Below are 15,906 nucleotides of genomic sequence, written 5' to 3' on the forward strand. Positions count from 1 at the left end.
GACAGTGTTATACCCATTGTTGTACTCAGTGCTGTCTCTCATTCTGCTGTCAGTAATATAGACAGTGTTATACCCATTGTTGTACTCAGTGCTGTCTCTCATTCTGATCTCAGTAATATAGACAGTGTTATACCCATTGTTGTACTCAGTGCTGTCTCTCATTCTGCTGTCAGTAATATAGACAGTGTTATACCCATTGTACTCAGTGCTCGATCCCATTCTGCTCTCAGTAATATAGACAGTGTTATACCCATTGTTGTACTCAGTGCTGTATCCCATTCTGCTGTCAGTAATATAGACAGCGTTATACCCATTGTTGTACTCAGTGCTCGATCCCATTCTGCTCTCAGTAATATAGACAGTGTTATACCCATTGTTGTACTCAGTGCTGTATCCCATTCTGCTCTCAGTAATATAGACAGTGTTATACCCATTGTTGTACTCAGTGCTATACCCCATTCTGCTCTCAGTAATATAGACAGTGTTATACCCATTGTTGTACTCAGTGCTATACCCCATTCTGCTCTCAGTAATATAGACAGTGTTATACCCATTGTTGTACTCAGTGCTATACCCCATTCTGCTCTCAGTAATATAGACAGTGTTATACCCATTGTTGTACTCAGTGCTGTACCCCATTCTGCTCTCAGTAATATAGACAGTGTTATACCCATTGTTGTACTCAGTGCTGTATCCCATTCTGCTCTCAGTAATATAGACAGTGTTATACCCATTGTTGTACTCAGTGCTGTCTCTCATTCTGCTGTCAGTAATATATACAGTGTTATACCCATTGTACTCAGTGCTCGATCCCATTCTGCTGTCAGTAATATAGACAGCGTTATACCCATTGTTGTACTCAGTGCTGTATCCCATTCTGCTCTCAGTAATATAGACAGTGTTATACCCATTGTTGTACTCAGTGCTATATCCCATTCTGCTCTCAGTAATATAGACAGTGTTATACCCATTGTTGTACTCAGTGCTATACCCCATTCTGCTCTCAGTAATATAGACAGTGTTATACCCATTGTACTCAGTGCTCGATCCCATTCTGCTCTCAGTAATATAAACAGTGTTATACCCATTGTTGTACTCAGTGCTGTATCCCATTCTGCTCTCAGTAATATAGACAGTGTTATACCCATTGTTGTACTCAGTGCTATATCCCATTCTGCTCTCAGTAATGTAGACAGCGTTATACCCATTGTTGTACTCAGTGCTGTATCCCATTCTGCTCTCAGTAATATAGACAGTGTTATACCCATTGTTGTACTCAGTGCTGTATCCCATTCTGCTCTCAGTAATATAGACAGTGTTATACCCATTGTTGTACTCAGTGCTGTCTCCCATTCTGCTGTCAGTAATATAGACAGTGTTATACCCATTGTACTCAATGCTGTATCCCATTCTGCTCTCAGTAATATAGACAGTGTTATACCCATTGTACTCAATGCTGTATCCCATTCTGCTCTCAGTAATATAGACAGTGTTATACCTATTGTTGTACTCAGTGCTCGATCCCATTCTGCTCTCAGTAATATAGACAGTGTTATACCCATTGTTGTACTCAGTGCTGTCTCCCATTCTGCTCTCAGTAATATAGACAGTGTTATACCCATTGTTGTACTCAGTGCTCGATCCCATTCTGCTCTCAGTAATATAGACAGTGTTATACCCATTGTTGTACTCAGTGCTCGATCCCATTCTGCTCTCAGTAATATAGACAGTGTTATACCCATTGTTGTACTCAGTGCTCGATCCCATTCTGCTCTCAGTAATATAGACAGTGTTATACCCATTGTTGTACTCAGTGCTGTCTCCCATTCTGCTCTCAGTAATATAGACAGTGTTATACCCATTGTTGTACTCAGTGCTGTATCCCATTCTGCTCTCAGTAATATAGACAGTGTTATACCCATTGTTGTACTCAGTGCTCGATCCCATTCTGCTCTCAGTAATATAGACAGTGTTATACCCATTGTTGTACTCAGTGCTGTCTCCCATTCTGCTCTCAGTAATATAGACAGTGTTATACCCATTGTTGTACTCAGGGCTCGATCCCATTCTGCTCTCAGTAATATAGACAGTGTTATACCCATTGTTGTACTCAGTGCTGTCTCCCATTCTGCTCTCAGTAATATAGACAGTGTTATACCCATTGTTGTACTCAGTGCTGTATCCCATTCTGCTCTCAGTAATATAGACAGTGTTATACCCATTGTTGTACTCAGTGCTGTATCCCATTCTGCTCTCAGTAATATAGACAGCGTTATACCCATTGTTGTACTCAGTGCTCTATCCCATTCTGCTCTCAGTAATATAGGCAGTGTTATACCCATTGTTGTACTCAGTGCTGTATCCCATTCTGCTCTCAGTAATATAGACAGTGTTATACCCATTGTTGTACTCAGTGCTGTCTCCCATTCTGCTCTCAGTAATATAGACAGTGTTATACCCATTGTTGTACTCAGTGCTGGATCCCATTCTGCTCTCAGTAATATAGACAGTGTTATACCCATTGTTGTACTCAGTGCTCGATCCCATTCTGCTCTCAGTAATATAGACAGTGTTATACCCATTGTTGTACTCAGTGCTCGATCCCATTCTGCTCTCAGTAATATAGACAGTGTTATACCCATTGTTGTACTCAGTGCTGTCTCCCATTCTGCTCTCAGTAATATAGACAGTGTTATACCCATTGTTGTACTCAGTGCTCGATCCCATTCTGCTCTCAGTAATATAGACAGTGTTATACCCATTGTTGTACTCAGTGCTGTACCCCATTCTGCTCTCAGTAATATAGACAGTGTTATACCCATTGTTGTACTCAGTGCTCGTTCCCATTCTGCTCTCAGTAATATAGACAGTGTTATACCCATTGTTGTACTCAGTGCTATACCCCATTGTGCTCTCAGTAATATAGACAGTGTTATACCCATTGTACTCAGTGCTGGATCCCATTCTGCTCTCAGTAATATAGACAGTGTTATACCCATTGTTGTACTCAGTGCTGTCTCCCATTCTGCTCTCAGTAATATAGACAGTGTTATACCCATTGTTGTACTCAGGGCTCGATCCCATTCTGCTCTCAGTAATATAGACAGTGTTATACCCATTGTTGTACTCAGTGCTGTCTCCCATTCTGCTCTCAGTAATATAGACAGTGTTATACCCATTGTTGTACTCAGTGCTGTATCCCATTCTGCTCTCAGTAATATAGACAGTGTTATACCCATTGTTGTACTCAGTGCTGTATCCCATTCTGCTCTCAGTAATATAGACAGCGTTATACCCATTGTTGTACTCAGTGCTCTATCCCATTCTGCTCTCAGTAATATAGGCAGTGTTATACCCATTGTTGTACTCAGTGCTGTATCCCATTCTGCTCTCAGTAATATAGACAGTGTTATACCCATTGTTGTACTCAGTGCTGTCTCCCATTCTGCTCTCAGTAATATAGACAGTGTTATACCCATTGTTGTACTCAGTGCTGGATCCCATTCTGCTCTCAGTAATATAGACAGTGTTATACCCATTGTTGTACTCAGTGCTCGATCCCATTCTGCTCTCAGTAATATAGACAGTGTTATACCCATTGTTGTACTCAGTGCTCGATCCCATTCTGCTCTCAGTAATATAGACAGTGTTATACCCATTGTTGTACTCAGTGCTGTCTCCCATTCTGCTCTCAGTAATATAGACAGTGTTATACCCATTGTTGTACTCAGTGCTCGATCCCATTCTGCTCTCAGTAATATAGACAGTGTTATACCCATTGTTGTACTCAGTGCTGTACCCCATTCTGCTCTCAGTAATATAGACAGTGTTATACCCATTGTTGTACTCAGTGCTCGTTCCCATTCTGCTCTCAGTAATATAGACAGTGTTATACCCATTGTTGTACTCAGTGCTATACCCCATTGTGCTCTCAGTAATATAGACAGTGTTATACCCATTGTACTCAGTGCTGGATCCCATTCTGCTCTCAGTAATATAGACAGTGTTATACCCATTGTTGTACTCAGTGCTGTATCCCATTCTGCTCTCAGTAATATAGACAGTGTTATACCCATTGTTGTACTCAGTGCTCGATCCCATTCTGCTCTCAGTAATATAGTCAGTGTTATACCCATTGTTGTACTCAGTGCTCGATCCCATTCTGCTCTCAGTAATATAGACAGTGTTATACCCATTGTTGTACTCAGTGCTGTATCCCATTCTGCTCTCAGTAATATAGACAGTGTTATACCCATTGTTGTACTCAGTGCTGTATCCCATTCTGCTCTCAGTAATATAGACAGCGTTATACCCATTGTTGTACTCAGTGCTCGATCCCATTCTGCTCTCAGTAATATAGACAGTGTTATACCCATTGTTGTACTCAGTGCTCGATCCCATTCTGCTCTCAGTAATATAGACAGTGTTATACCCATTGTTGTACTCAGTGCTGTATCCCATTCTGCTCTCAGTAATATAGACAGTGTTATACCCATTGTTGTACTCAGTGCTGTATCCCATTCTGCCCCCACCTGCATTATGGGTTGTGTTCATGAGATCTCCAAAGGCAGACCCTTCCTCGTCTTCTCCGAGTGTTCTCTGTTTACGAACCTGGTGCAGAAAGGGAGAGTAAACATCAGTAATAACATCATGACCATAAACCTGAAGAATGTTTTGGCCAGTTTAACCTCAGAGTATGTCCAGATTCAATGACATAATAACCAATCTGGTGTCAGAAAACAGCCATACATCTAATCAGAGCAGAGAGACCGCCATACAAACATTGTTTGAATTTCTATTTAGACGGTTTGATTAAGGAAATGTCTGAAACAAACAAATTCAAATATATGTGAATCGTTTGATGTGTTCAGTTGAATAAGTTTTTGCAGCATCAATCCCCGAGTCAATTCATCTCACTTCACTATTCCTGGTTTTGTTCTTTATTCCTCTGTTAATAAACCAAAACTATCCCATGTGCATTTTTAACAGCATTCTCACCTTGCCCTGCTACCTTGGAATATGTGTGTACATACAGCCTTTGGTCTCTCAGTTCCTGTATCCTCTTTAAAATTGTAATATTTACTTCAGATTGCCTTTCTTCATTGTTCCTTCCACAATGTATTTTACATTCTAATCTTTATCTCCTATGTCTGCCCACTTCACCAGTCTGACTCTGTCCTCCTGAACTCTGTTCCTGTCCTCATTTCATTTACAAGTTTTATGCCATTGCAAAGAGGGAAATGTAGCCCTGAAAACCCAAGGTCAGTAAAACATTGTCTGAAAGAGCAGAGGTTCCAGTACTGACCCTACAGAACCCCACTGTGTACTTCCTCCCAGTCTAAAAACACCGCCGTTCACCACCACTCTTTACTTTCTGACCCTTAACCAATATTGTAGAGGAGATCTTAAGGTGGTCAGACACTGAGACAGAAGTTCTGAGCTCTAGGATTTGATAACCCGGGAAGATGTGTTGATAACGCTGCCAAACAGGTTGAGCACCAGATTCCTGGCTGGCCGTGGAAGGAATATTGGAGCCTCTACCATCACCATCCAGACTATAGTATGCCTGTAATTCAGAATTTAAAAAAAAATTTGTGCATGGGATAGCGATACTCAACACGGTTTTGTGAAGGGTAGGTCATGCCTCACAAACCTTATTGAGTTTTTTGAGCTGCAGAGCTGGGCTGAGAGGTGGCAGATGGAGTTTAATGCGGAAAAGTGTGAGGTGGTTCACTTTGGAAGGAGTAACAGGAATGCAGAGTACTGGGCTAATGGCAAGATTCTTGGTAGTGTAGATGAACAGAGAGATCTCGGCATCCAGGTACTTAAATCCCTGAAAGTTGCCACCCAGGTTACTAGGGCTGTTAAGAAGGCATATGGTGTGCTAGCCTTTATCAGTAGGGGGATTGAGTTTCGGAGCCACAAGGTCATTCTGCAGCTGTACATAACTCTGGTGCGGCCGCTCCTGGAGTACTGCGTGCAGTTCTGGTCACCACATTATAGGAAGGATGTGGAAGCTTTGAAAAGGGTTCAGAGGAGATTTACTAGGATGTTGCTTGGTATGGAGGGAAGGTCTTACGAGGAAAGGCTCAGGGACTTGAGGTTGTTTTCGTTAGAGAGGAGAAGGCTGAGAGGTGACTTAATAGAGACATATAAGATAGTCAGAGGGTTAGATAGGGTAGACAGTGAGAGTCTCTTTCCTCGGATGGTGATGACCAACACGAGGGGACATAGCTTCAAATTGAGGGGTGGTAGATATAGGACAGATGTCAGAGGCAGTTTCTTTACTCAGAGAGTAGTAGGGGTGCGGAACGCCCTGCCTGCAACAGTAGTAGACTCGCCAACTTTAAGGGCATTTAAGTGGTCACTGGATAGACATATGGATGAAAATGGAATAGTGTAGGTCAGATAGGCTTCAGATGGTTTCACAGGTCGGCGCAACATCGAGGGCCGAAGGGCCCGTACTGCGCTGTAATGTTCTATGTTCTATGTTGCTGACTGGGCCAGCATTCATTGCCCATTTAAGAGCACATTGCTGTGGGTCAAATGTCACATGGAGACCAGACCAGGTAAGGACGACAGATTTTCTTCCCTAAAGGATATTAGTGGTGCAGATGGATTTTACGACAATTGACAATGGTTTCATGGCCATGGACTTTTAACTCCAGACTTTTATTAAATGCAAATTCTAACATCTGCCGTGGTGGGATTTGAACCCAGGTCCCCAAGAGCATTTCCCTAGGTCTCTGGATTACTAGTTAGTAATTCTCACTCTGGATTAAGTGTGAATACTACAATGCTGTGCCTCCCAGTGTGGACAGGCAATGTGGATCAGATTGGTGCTAACACCATGGTGTTCAATCATTATTCTGGCTGGTGTTGTTTCAGGACCTGCCTCTATGTCCTGCCCATGATGGGCATCAAGGTGCTGTGGTTGGCGCCACCCTTGTGCAGAGAACAGAAGGAGAAAGAGGCAATAATGTATCCATGCTTAACTCATAACACCCTCTGTCATTATAACCTACTGTGCTGTAATGTTCTGTGTTCTATGTAACATTCAGGAAGTGACTGAAGGATTGACTCACCTTGACAGGTGAGTCTGAGATTGGGTCCCATGGAAGACACGCTCCTGTTAGAATAAACAAAACATTAGGAGCATGTCTACAAACACAATCCACCATCAGCATTTCATAATGGTCACTAAAATCCAGAGAGACTCTGGGATGATGAAAGGCCCTGAACTAACTTCCCCATCCAAACTGCAGTGTAACACTCAGATCTCGATCAAGTGCATGGCCAATTACAGCCCCACAGGCCCGGATTCCCAACAAAACCAATAATTTGGATACTGTCCTGAGATTTTTGACCCTTGTCTGCTCCAATGACTTACAGGCACCAGATTTGTCAGTAAAACATTTTTAAAAACTGTTTATTTATGACAAGGGAAGTGATAAACATACAATGGTAATAATAGAACAATGGTCTGTTAAACTAATTATTCCCTCCCACCACCCAGACACACAGTGGGTTCTAGGGAAGAATCAACATTTTTTTCCCAAATACTTAAGAGTACCTGATTCTTTTTTTCCAATTAAGGGCAATTTAGCCTGGCCAATCTACCTACCCTACAAATCTTTGCGTCTGGCGGGGTGAGAACCACGCAGACTCAGGGAGAATATGCAAACTTCACATAGACAGTGACCCGTGGTCCTCGGCGATGTGAGGGAGTAGTGCTAGCCACTGTGCCACCGTGCCACAAATAACGGGGCTTAAACGAGGGATGAGAGATCTGAGGATTTTCACTGTTGAGGCTGAGGACTTTATAGGCGGTGATCTCTTCGGGACACAAAGTGTTGAAGTCCACGGATTGGATTGGAACTTCTTGCTGGAACCTTCAATTAGAACTCTCAGCCTATAAGGCTTTCTAAGGCGAGTCACATTCACTTGTATCAACCTGGCTTTCCTTCAGGTCTGAACAATTCTAATTTACGACCACAAGATGGACTACCAGCCCCACTGAGTCAAATCTAAAGTTCTCAACATGACAGTTTTAAATGGATTTTCAAACAGGTTATTCTGAACTTTCAGGAACAGAGAATTCAAAGCTCTGGCTTCACAATTGCCCGACTTTTCAGGACCTTTTAGAATTCTCAGGAGAGATATCAATCTGGGCTTTTCCAGTGTTCAAACAGAGGATTAAACTTTCACATGTGTGTCTACTGCCTGAAGCCTTTCAATCAAATGTTACCTCCACAGGCCTGAATGGAGAGGGCCTTAATCGTCAACTTTAGCTGAGAGAACCTCTCCAATGTTTACACAGAGCTGAAACCTAGCTCTGCAAAATGGAGCTTGCCTGTGTTTTCCAGAACATTCCGGAACCAGCCCACCCAATCAGAATTGAGAGCCCGACAAAGACCCTGATTTCAAAAGAGCTAATTGTCTGCTAACCAAGTCCATCAAATAACATCACGGGACCCTGTCACATAGCACACTGCATCGAGGGGTGTGCCTGGGCTAGTTCAAATATAATATTAGATCAAGGGAGTTTTCAGTACTCGTCCAAATATAGAAGTTAAAAGCACAATCTGCAGAATTGAAGCTGCCAATGGAACAGAAGTTAGAAAATGGAAACAAGGGTCAGACAAGGATTTAAAAGAGGTTCTTTACACATTCCAAATCACCTTACATCAGCTGATTTAAAATGGTTTATTTCTCTCTGACCCTTTCCTTTATGTCTCTCTCTCTAACTCTCCTTCATTTTATTTCTCTTTTTCTAATGTTTGAAACAGAAATTAATGATTTTAATTGTGGAAGAACAACACAATAAAATGGGTATGTAGAAACAAGTGTCTTGCGTAACATTGTACAGTCTCAGTGAATGTTTTTAAATTTATGAATGGAAGTGGGCAAGGCCGGCTCGAGAGCATTTATTACCCATCCCTAATATTATGGGCCAGAGTTTAGAAAACTCCAAATATATCATGGAGTTAACCTGACCCACGATATTTAATAGATTTTGGTTGTGGGGAGCACAAGGGCCACTTTCCAAGTGGATGCAACAGACACCTTAGGAATCTTTAAACAAAAAACCATGTTTATTTTTATAAATCCAGTTACCACTTTATAAACACCACATTAATATCTTATCAAATGCTAACACTGATACTTTCCCCAAAGATACTATTCTTCCCACACTAAAAAAAACACATCTACAAAATGGCTTCCAGCTCAAACTGAACATAAAAGACAGAGCAGAGCTCAGTTCCTCCCATACTCTGACATCACTGCAGCTATTTGATAAACACCTATTTCTTAAAGGTACACACACACATGACGCCTCCTCCCCAAGAAAAAAAAATAAACCATCAACTTCAAAATGGTTTCATGTTTCACCTTTTTACCTTCCTTTAAGAAATATTGACAGTGAACATAGTTTTTGTTTAACAAAACAAAACACGCAAACATTCGTAATAACATAGTTCATTTTAGTTCTTCTTCGTCCAATTGGATTCCTTCTTGATTGACAGACTCTTTGGACAAAAAGGTCTCTGCACGATCCATCTATTTCTCTACGCTTCGGCATTTCTCTTTAAAGTCAGATACATAGAATTACATAGAATTTACAGTGCAGAAGGAGGCCATTCGACCCATCGAGTCTGCACCAGCTCCTGTAAAGAGCACCCTACCCAAGGTTAACACCTCCACCCTATCCCCATAACCCAGTAACCCCACCCAACACTAAAGGCAATTTTGGACACTAAGGGCAATTTATCATCTCCAATCCACCTAACTTGCACATCTTTTGACTGTGGGAGGAAACCGGAGCACCCGAAGGAAACCCACACACACACGGGGAGGATGTGCAGACTCCGCGCAGACAGTGGCCCAAGCCGGAACCAAACCTGGGACCCTGGAGCTGTGAAGCGATTGTGCTATCCACAATGCTACCGTGCTGCCCACTTTACTTTAGTTTACTTTTACTTTACTAAAGATACTTTAGTTCAATCTGATCGCAGAGTCCTTTGTCATTCTCCAACACAGGAACTTGGGCAGCATGGTAGCATGGTGGTTAGCATCAATGCTTCACAGCTCCAGGGTCCCAGGTTCGGTTCCCGACTGGGTCACTGTCTGTGCGGAGTCTGCACGTCCTCCCCGTGTGTGCGTGGGTTTCCTCCGGGTGCTCCGGTTTCCTCCCACAGTCCAAAGATGTGCGGGTTAGGTGGATTGGGCATGCTAAATTGCCCGTAGTGTCCTAAAAAGTAAGGTTAAGGGGGAGTTGTTGGGTTACGGGTATAGGGTGGATACGTGAGTTTGAGTAGGGTGATCATTGCTCGGCACAACATTGAGGGCCGAAGGGCCTGTTCTGTGCTGTACTGTTCTAAATTCTAAACTTTGGTTATCACAGCTTTCAGGCCGTCAAATGCCTGTTGAAACTCCGCTGTCCACTGAAACCTTTGACATTTCTTCAGCAAGTCCATCAGTGGAGCAACCATGCTGCAGAAATTCGGCACAAATGTTCGATCAAATCCACTCATGCTAAGAAATCGCATTATTTCCCTTCATGTTGAGGAAATAATACGGAAACTCCCCAATAACTTTTGTTTTCACATCCCGTGGAACCATTCGACCATGTCCGATTATATGGCCCAGAAAAGTGACTTGGGCTTTTCCAAATTCACTTTCGGCTAGGTTTACCACCAAACCCCCCTCCTGAAGTCAATTTAATAACTCCATCAGATGCTTTAAATATTCTTTACATGTCTGGCTAAAAATGATCAGATCATCGATGTATACCGCACAATTGAGTAATCCGGAAACAACTTTGTTAGTTAACCGTTAAAATGTGGCTGGGGCATTTTTCATGCCAAATGACATAACTTTGAATTGGTATATACTATCTGGAGTCACAAAAGCTGAAATCTCCTTCGCCCTTTCGGATAAAGGTACCTGCCAGCAGTCTATAAGTAAATCCAGTTTGGAAATAAAAGCGTATTGTCTCACTGTCTCAATACAATCCTCCAAATGTGGGATAGGATAGAGTCTGTTCTTGTAACTGCATTAACCTTTCTATAGTCCATTGGGTACCATGTGGTTTAGGTAGCATCACTATGGGTAAGCTCCATTGGCTGCAACCCACTTCAATGATGCCAGTTTTAAGCATACTTCTAATTTTGTTGTTAACCTGTGTCAATTTTAAAGGGTTAAGTCTGTATGGATGTTGTTTAATAGGAACAGCGTTTCCCACATCTACGTAGAACATTACAGCGCAGTGCAGGCCCTTCGGCCCTCGATGTTGCGCCATCCTGTGAAACCCCTCTAAAGTCCCTCTACACTATTCCCTTATCGTCCATATGCCTATCCAATGACATAACTTTGAATTGGTATATACCATCTGAAGTCTCAAAAGCTGAAATCTACGTCATGTGTAGCCATTTTAGTACTCCCCAACTTATCCCCACAAACTTGCCCATGTGATATCAATAACTCTTTCAGGTCAGTTCGTTTTTCCTCTGGAAGGTAACTCAACAATTTATTCCAATTTTTAAGAACATCCTCATTTTTAAATTTAATTTGAGGTATGTCAAATTCAAAGTCATCTGGATTTGGTCCGTCATTTTGAGTTAAAATCATTAAAATCTCTTTCTTTTGCTCGCTTTCCCTTTCAAAGTACCTTTTAAGCACATTCACATGACACACTCGGTGAGTTTTCTTTCTATCTGGCGTTCTTACCACATAATTCACCTCACTTAATTTCCTTTCAATCTGATAAGAACATAAGAACATAAGAACTAGGAGCAGGAGTAGGCCATCTGGCCCCTCGAGCCTGCTCCGCCATTCAATTAGATCATGGCTGATCTTTTGTGGACTCAGCTCCACTTTCCGGCCCGAACACCATAACCCTTAATCCCTTTATTCTTCAAAAAACTATCTATCTTTGCCTTAAAAACATGTAATGAAGAAGCCTCAACTGCTTCACTGAGCAAGGAATTCCAAAGATTCACAACCCTTTGGGTGAAGAAGTTCCTCCTAAACTCAGTCCTAAATCTACTTCCCCTTATTTTGAGGCTATGTCCCCTAGTTCTGCTGTCACCGGCCAGTGGAAACAACCTGCCCGCATCTATCCTATCTATTTCCTTCATAATTTTAAATGTTTCTATAAGATCCCCCCTCATCCTTCTAAATTCCAACGAGTACAGTCCCAGTCTACTCAACCTCTCCTCATAATCCAACCCCTTCAGCTCTGGGATTAACCTAGTGAATCTCCTCTGCACACCCTCCAGCGCCAGTACGTCCTTTCTCAAGTAAGGAGACCAAAACTGAACACAATACTCCAGGTGTGGCCGCACTAACACCTTATACAATTGCAACATAACCTCCCTAGTCTTAAACTCCATCCCTCTAGCAATGAAGGACAAAATTCCATTTGCCTTCTTAATCACCTGTTGCACTTGTAAACCAACCTTCTGTGACTCATGCACTAGCACACCCAAGTCTCTCTGAACAGCGGCATGCTTTAATATTTTATCGTTTAAATAATAATCCCGTTTGCTGTTATTCCTACCAAAATGGATAACCTCACATTTGTCAACATTGTATTCCATCTGCCAGACCCTAGCCCATTCACTTAACCTATCCAAATCCCTCTGCAGACTTCCAGTATCCTCTGCACTTTTCGCTTTACCACTCATCTTAGTGTCATCTGCAAACTTGGACACATTGCCCTTGGTCCCCAACTCCAAATCATCTATGTAAATTGTGAACAATTGTGGGCCCAACACGGATCCCTGAGGGACACCACTAGCTACTGATTGCCAACCAGAGAAACACCCATTTATCCCAACTCTTTGCTTTCTATTAATTAACCAATCCTCTATCCATGCTACTACTTTACCCTTAATGCCATGCATCTTTATCTTATGCACCAACCTTTTGTGTGGCACCTTGTCAAAGGCTTTCTGGAAATCCAGATATACCACATCCATTGGCTCCCCATTATCTACTGCACTGGTAATGTCCTCAAAAACATCCACTAAATTAGTTAGGCACGACCTGCCCTTTATGAACCCATGCTGCGTCTGCCCAATGGGACAATTTCTATCCAGATGCCTCGCTATTTCTTCCTTGATGATAGATTCCAGCATCTTCCCTACTACCGAAGTTAAGCTCACTGGCCTATAATTTCCTGCTTTCTGCCTACCTCCTTTTTTAAACAGTGGCGTCACGTTTGCTCATTTCCAATCCACCGGGACCACCCCAGTGTCTAGTGAATTTCGGTAAATTATCACTAGTGCATCTGCAATTTCCCTAGCCATCTCTTTTAGCACTCTGGGATGCATTCCATCAGGGCCAGGAGACTTGTCTACCTTTAGCCCCATTAGCTTGCCCATCACTCCCTCCTTAGTGATAACAATCCTCTCAAGGTCCTCACCTGTCACAGCCTCATTTCTATCAGTCACTGGCATGTTATTTGTGTCTTCCACTGTGAAGACCGACCCAAAAAACCTGTTCAGTTCCTCAGCCATTTCCTCATTTCCCATTATTAAAACTCCCTTCTCATCCTCTAAAGGACCAATATTTACCTTAGCCACTCTTTTTTGTCTTATATATTTGTAAAAACTTTTACTGTCTGTTTTTATATTCTGAGCAAGTTTACTCTCATACTCTATCTTACTCTTCTTTAGAGCTTTTTTAGTAGCTTTCTGTTGCCCCCTAAAGATTTCCCAGTCCTCTAATCTCCCAGCAATCTTTGCCACTTTATATGCTTTTTCCTTCAATTTGATACTCTCCCTTATTTCCTTAGATATCCACGGTCAATTTTCCCTCTTTCTTCCGTCCTTCCTTTTTGTTGGTATAAACCTTTGCTGAGCACTGTGAAAAATCGCTTGGAAGGTTCTCCACTGTTCCTCAACTATTCCACCATAAAGTCTTAGCTCCCAGTCTACCTTAGCTAGTTCTTCTCTCATCCCCTTGTAAGCGTTAAATGGATATTTTTCGTCAGTGTTTAAACTGGAGAAAGACAATGTTGTCGAGGAGAACACTCAGGTTCAGTCGACCAGGCTAGATGGAATTGAGGTTCAAAAGGAGGAGGTGTTAGCAATTTTGGGAAATGTCAAAATAGATAAGTCCCCTGGGCCAGATGGGATTTATCCTAGGATTCTCTGGGAAGCCAGGGAGGAGATTGCAGAGCCTTTGTCCTTGATCTTTATGTCGTCTTTGTCGACAGGAATAGTGCCGGAAGACTGGAGGATAGCAAATGTTGTCCCCTTGTTCAAGAAGGGGAGTAGAGACAACCCTGGTAATTATAGACCTGTGAGCCTTACTTTGGTTGTGGGTAAAATGTTGGAAAAGGTTATAAGAGATAGGGTTTATAATCATCTTGAAAAGAACAAGTTGATTAGCGATAGTCAACACGGTTTTGTGAAGGGTAGGTCATGTCTCAAAAACCTTATTGAGTTTTTTGAGAAGGTGACCAAACAGGTGGATCAGGGTAAAGCTGTTGATGTGGTGTATATGGATTTCAGTAAGGCGTTTGATAAGGTTCCCCACGGTAGGCTATTGCAGAAAATAAGGAAGTATGGAATTGAAGGTGATTTAGCAGTTTGGATCAGTAATTGGCTAGCTGAAAGAAGACAGAGGGTGGTGGTTGATGGCAAATGTTCATCCTGGAGTTCAGTTACTAGTGGTGTACCGCAAGGATCTGTTTTGGGGCCACTGCTGTTTGTCATTTTTATAAATGACCTGGAAGAGGGTGTGGAATGCGGAAAAGTGTGAGGTGGTTCACTTTGGAAGGAGTAACAGGAATGCAGAGCACTGGGCTAATGGCAAGATTCTTGGTAGTGTAGATGAACAGAGAGATCTCGGCATCCAGGTACATAAATCCCTGAAAGTTGCCACCCAGGTTAATAGGGCTGTTAAGAAGGCATATGGTGTGCTAGCCTTTATAAGCAGGGGGATTGAGTTTCGGAACCACAATGTCATGCTGCAGCTGTACATAACTCTGGTGCGGCCGCACCTGGAGTACTGCGTGCAGTTCTGGTCACCACATTATAGGAAGGATGTGGAAGCTTTGGAAAGGGTTCAGAGGAGATTTACTAGGATGTTGCCTGGTATGGAGGGAAGGTCTTACGAGGAAAGGCTCAGGGAATTGAGGTTGTTTTCGTTAGAGAGGAGAAGGCTGAGAGATGACTTAATAGAGACATACAAGATAGTCAGAGGGTTAGATAGGGTGGACAGTGAGAGTCTCTTTCCTCGGATGGTGATGACCAACACGAGGGGACATAGCTTCAAATTGAGGGGTGGTAGATATAGGACAGATGTCAGAGGCAGTTTCTTTACTCAGAGAGTAGTAGGGGTGCGGAACGCCCTGCCTGCAACAGTAGTAGACTCGCCAACTTTAAGGGCATTTAAGTGGTCACTGGATAGACATATGGATGAAAATGGAATAGTGTAGGTCAGATAGGCTTCAGATGGTTTCACAGGTCGGCGCAACATCGAGAGCCGAAGGGCCCGTACTGCGCTGTAGTGTTCTATGTTCTATGTTCTATGTTCTAATCTCCTTTGTTTAAACACAAAACACTAGTATTTGATTTTACTTTCTCACCCTCCATCTGTATTTTAAATTCCACCAGATTGTGATCGCTCCTTCCGAGAGGATCCCTAACTATGAGGTCATGAATCAATCCTGTCTCATTACACAGGACAAGATTTAGGACCGCTTGTTCCCTCATAGGTTCCATTACATACTGTTCTAGGAAACTATCGCGGATACATTCTATAAACTCCTCCTCAAGGTTGCCTTGACCGACCTGGTTAAACCCATCGACATGTAGATTAAAATCCCCCATGATAACTGCTGTACAAGGTCCACATAACCTTGCCTTTAAAGGTTCACCTACCACTGTAACA

General features: G+C 42.5%; 1 protein-coding gene across 1 annotated transcript in view; it reads right to left on the reverse strand.

Moving 5' to 3' along the window:
• The window catches only part of LOC119955791 (alpha-1-microglobulin/bikunin precursor), a 145,637-nt gene that overhangs the window by 49,440 nt on the left and 80,291 nt on the right, over nucleotides 1-15,906 (reverse strand). The window contains exons 6-7 of the mRNA XM_038782371.1: nucleotides 7,086-7,129; nucleotides 4,533-4,611 (exon numbers count right to left, since the gene is read on the reverse strand). Coding sequence (XP_038638299.1) covers nucleotides 4,533-4,611; nucleotides 7,086-7,129 — 123 coding nt within the window. The remainder of the gene's footprint in view (nucleotides 1-4,532; nucleotides 4,612-7,085; nucleotides 7,130-15,906) is intronic.

This window comes from Scyliorhinus canicula, chromosome 21 (genome assembly GCF_902713615.1).
Source record: "Scyliorhinus canicula chromosome 21, sScyCan1.1, whole genome shotgun sequence".
Lineage (NCBI taxonomy): Eukaryota > Metazoa > Chordata > Chondrichthyes > Carcharhiniformes > Scyliorhinidae > Scyliorhinus > Scyliorhinus canicula.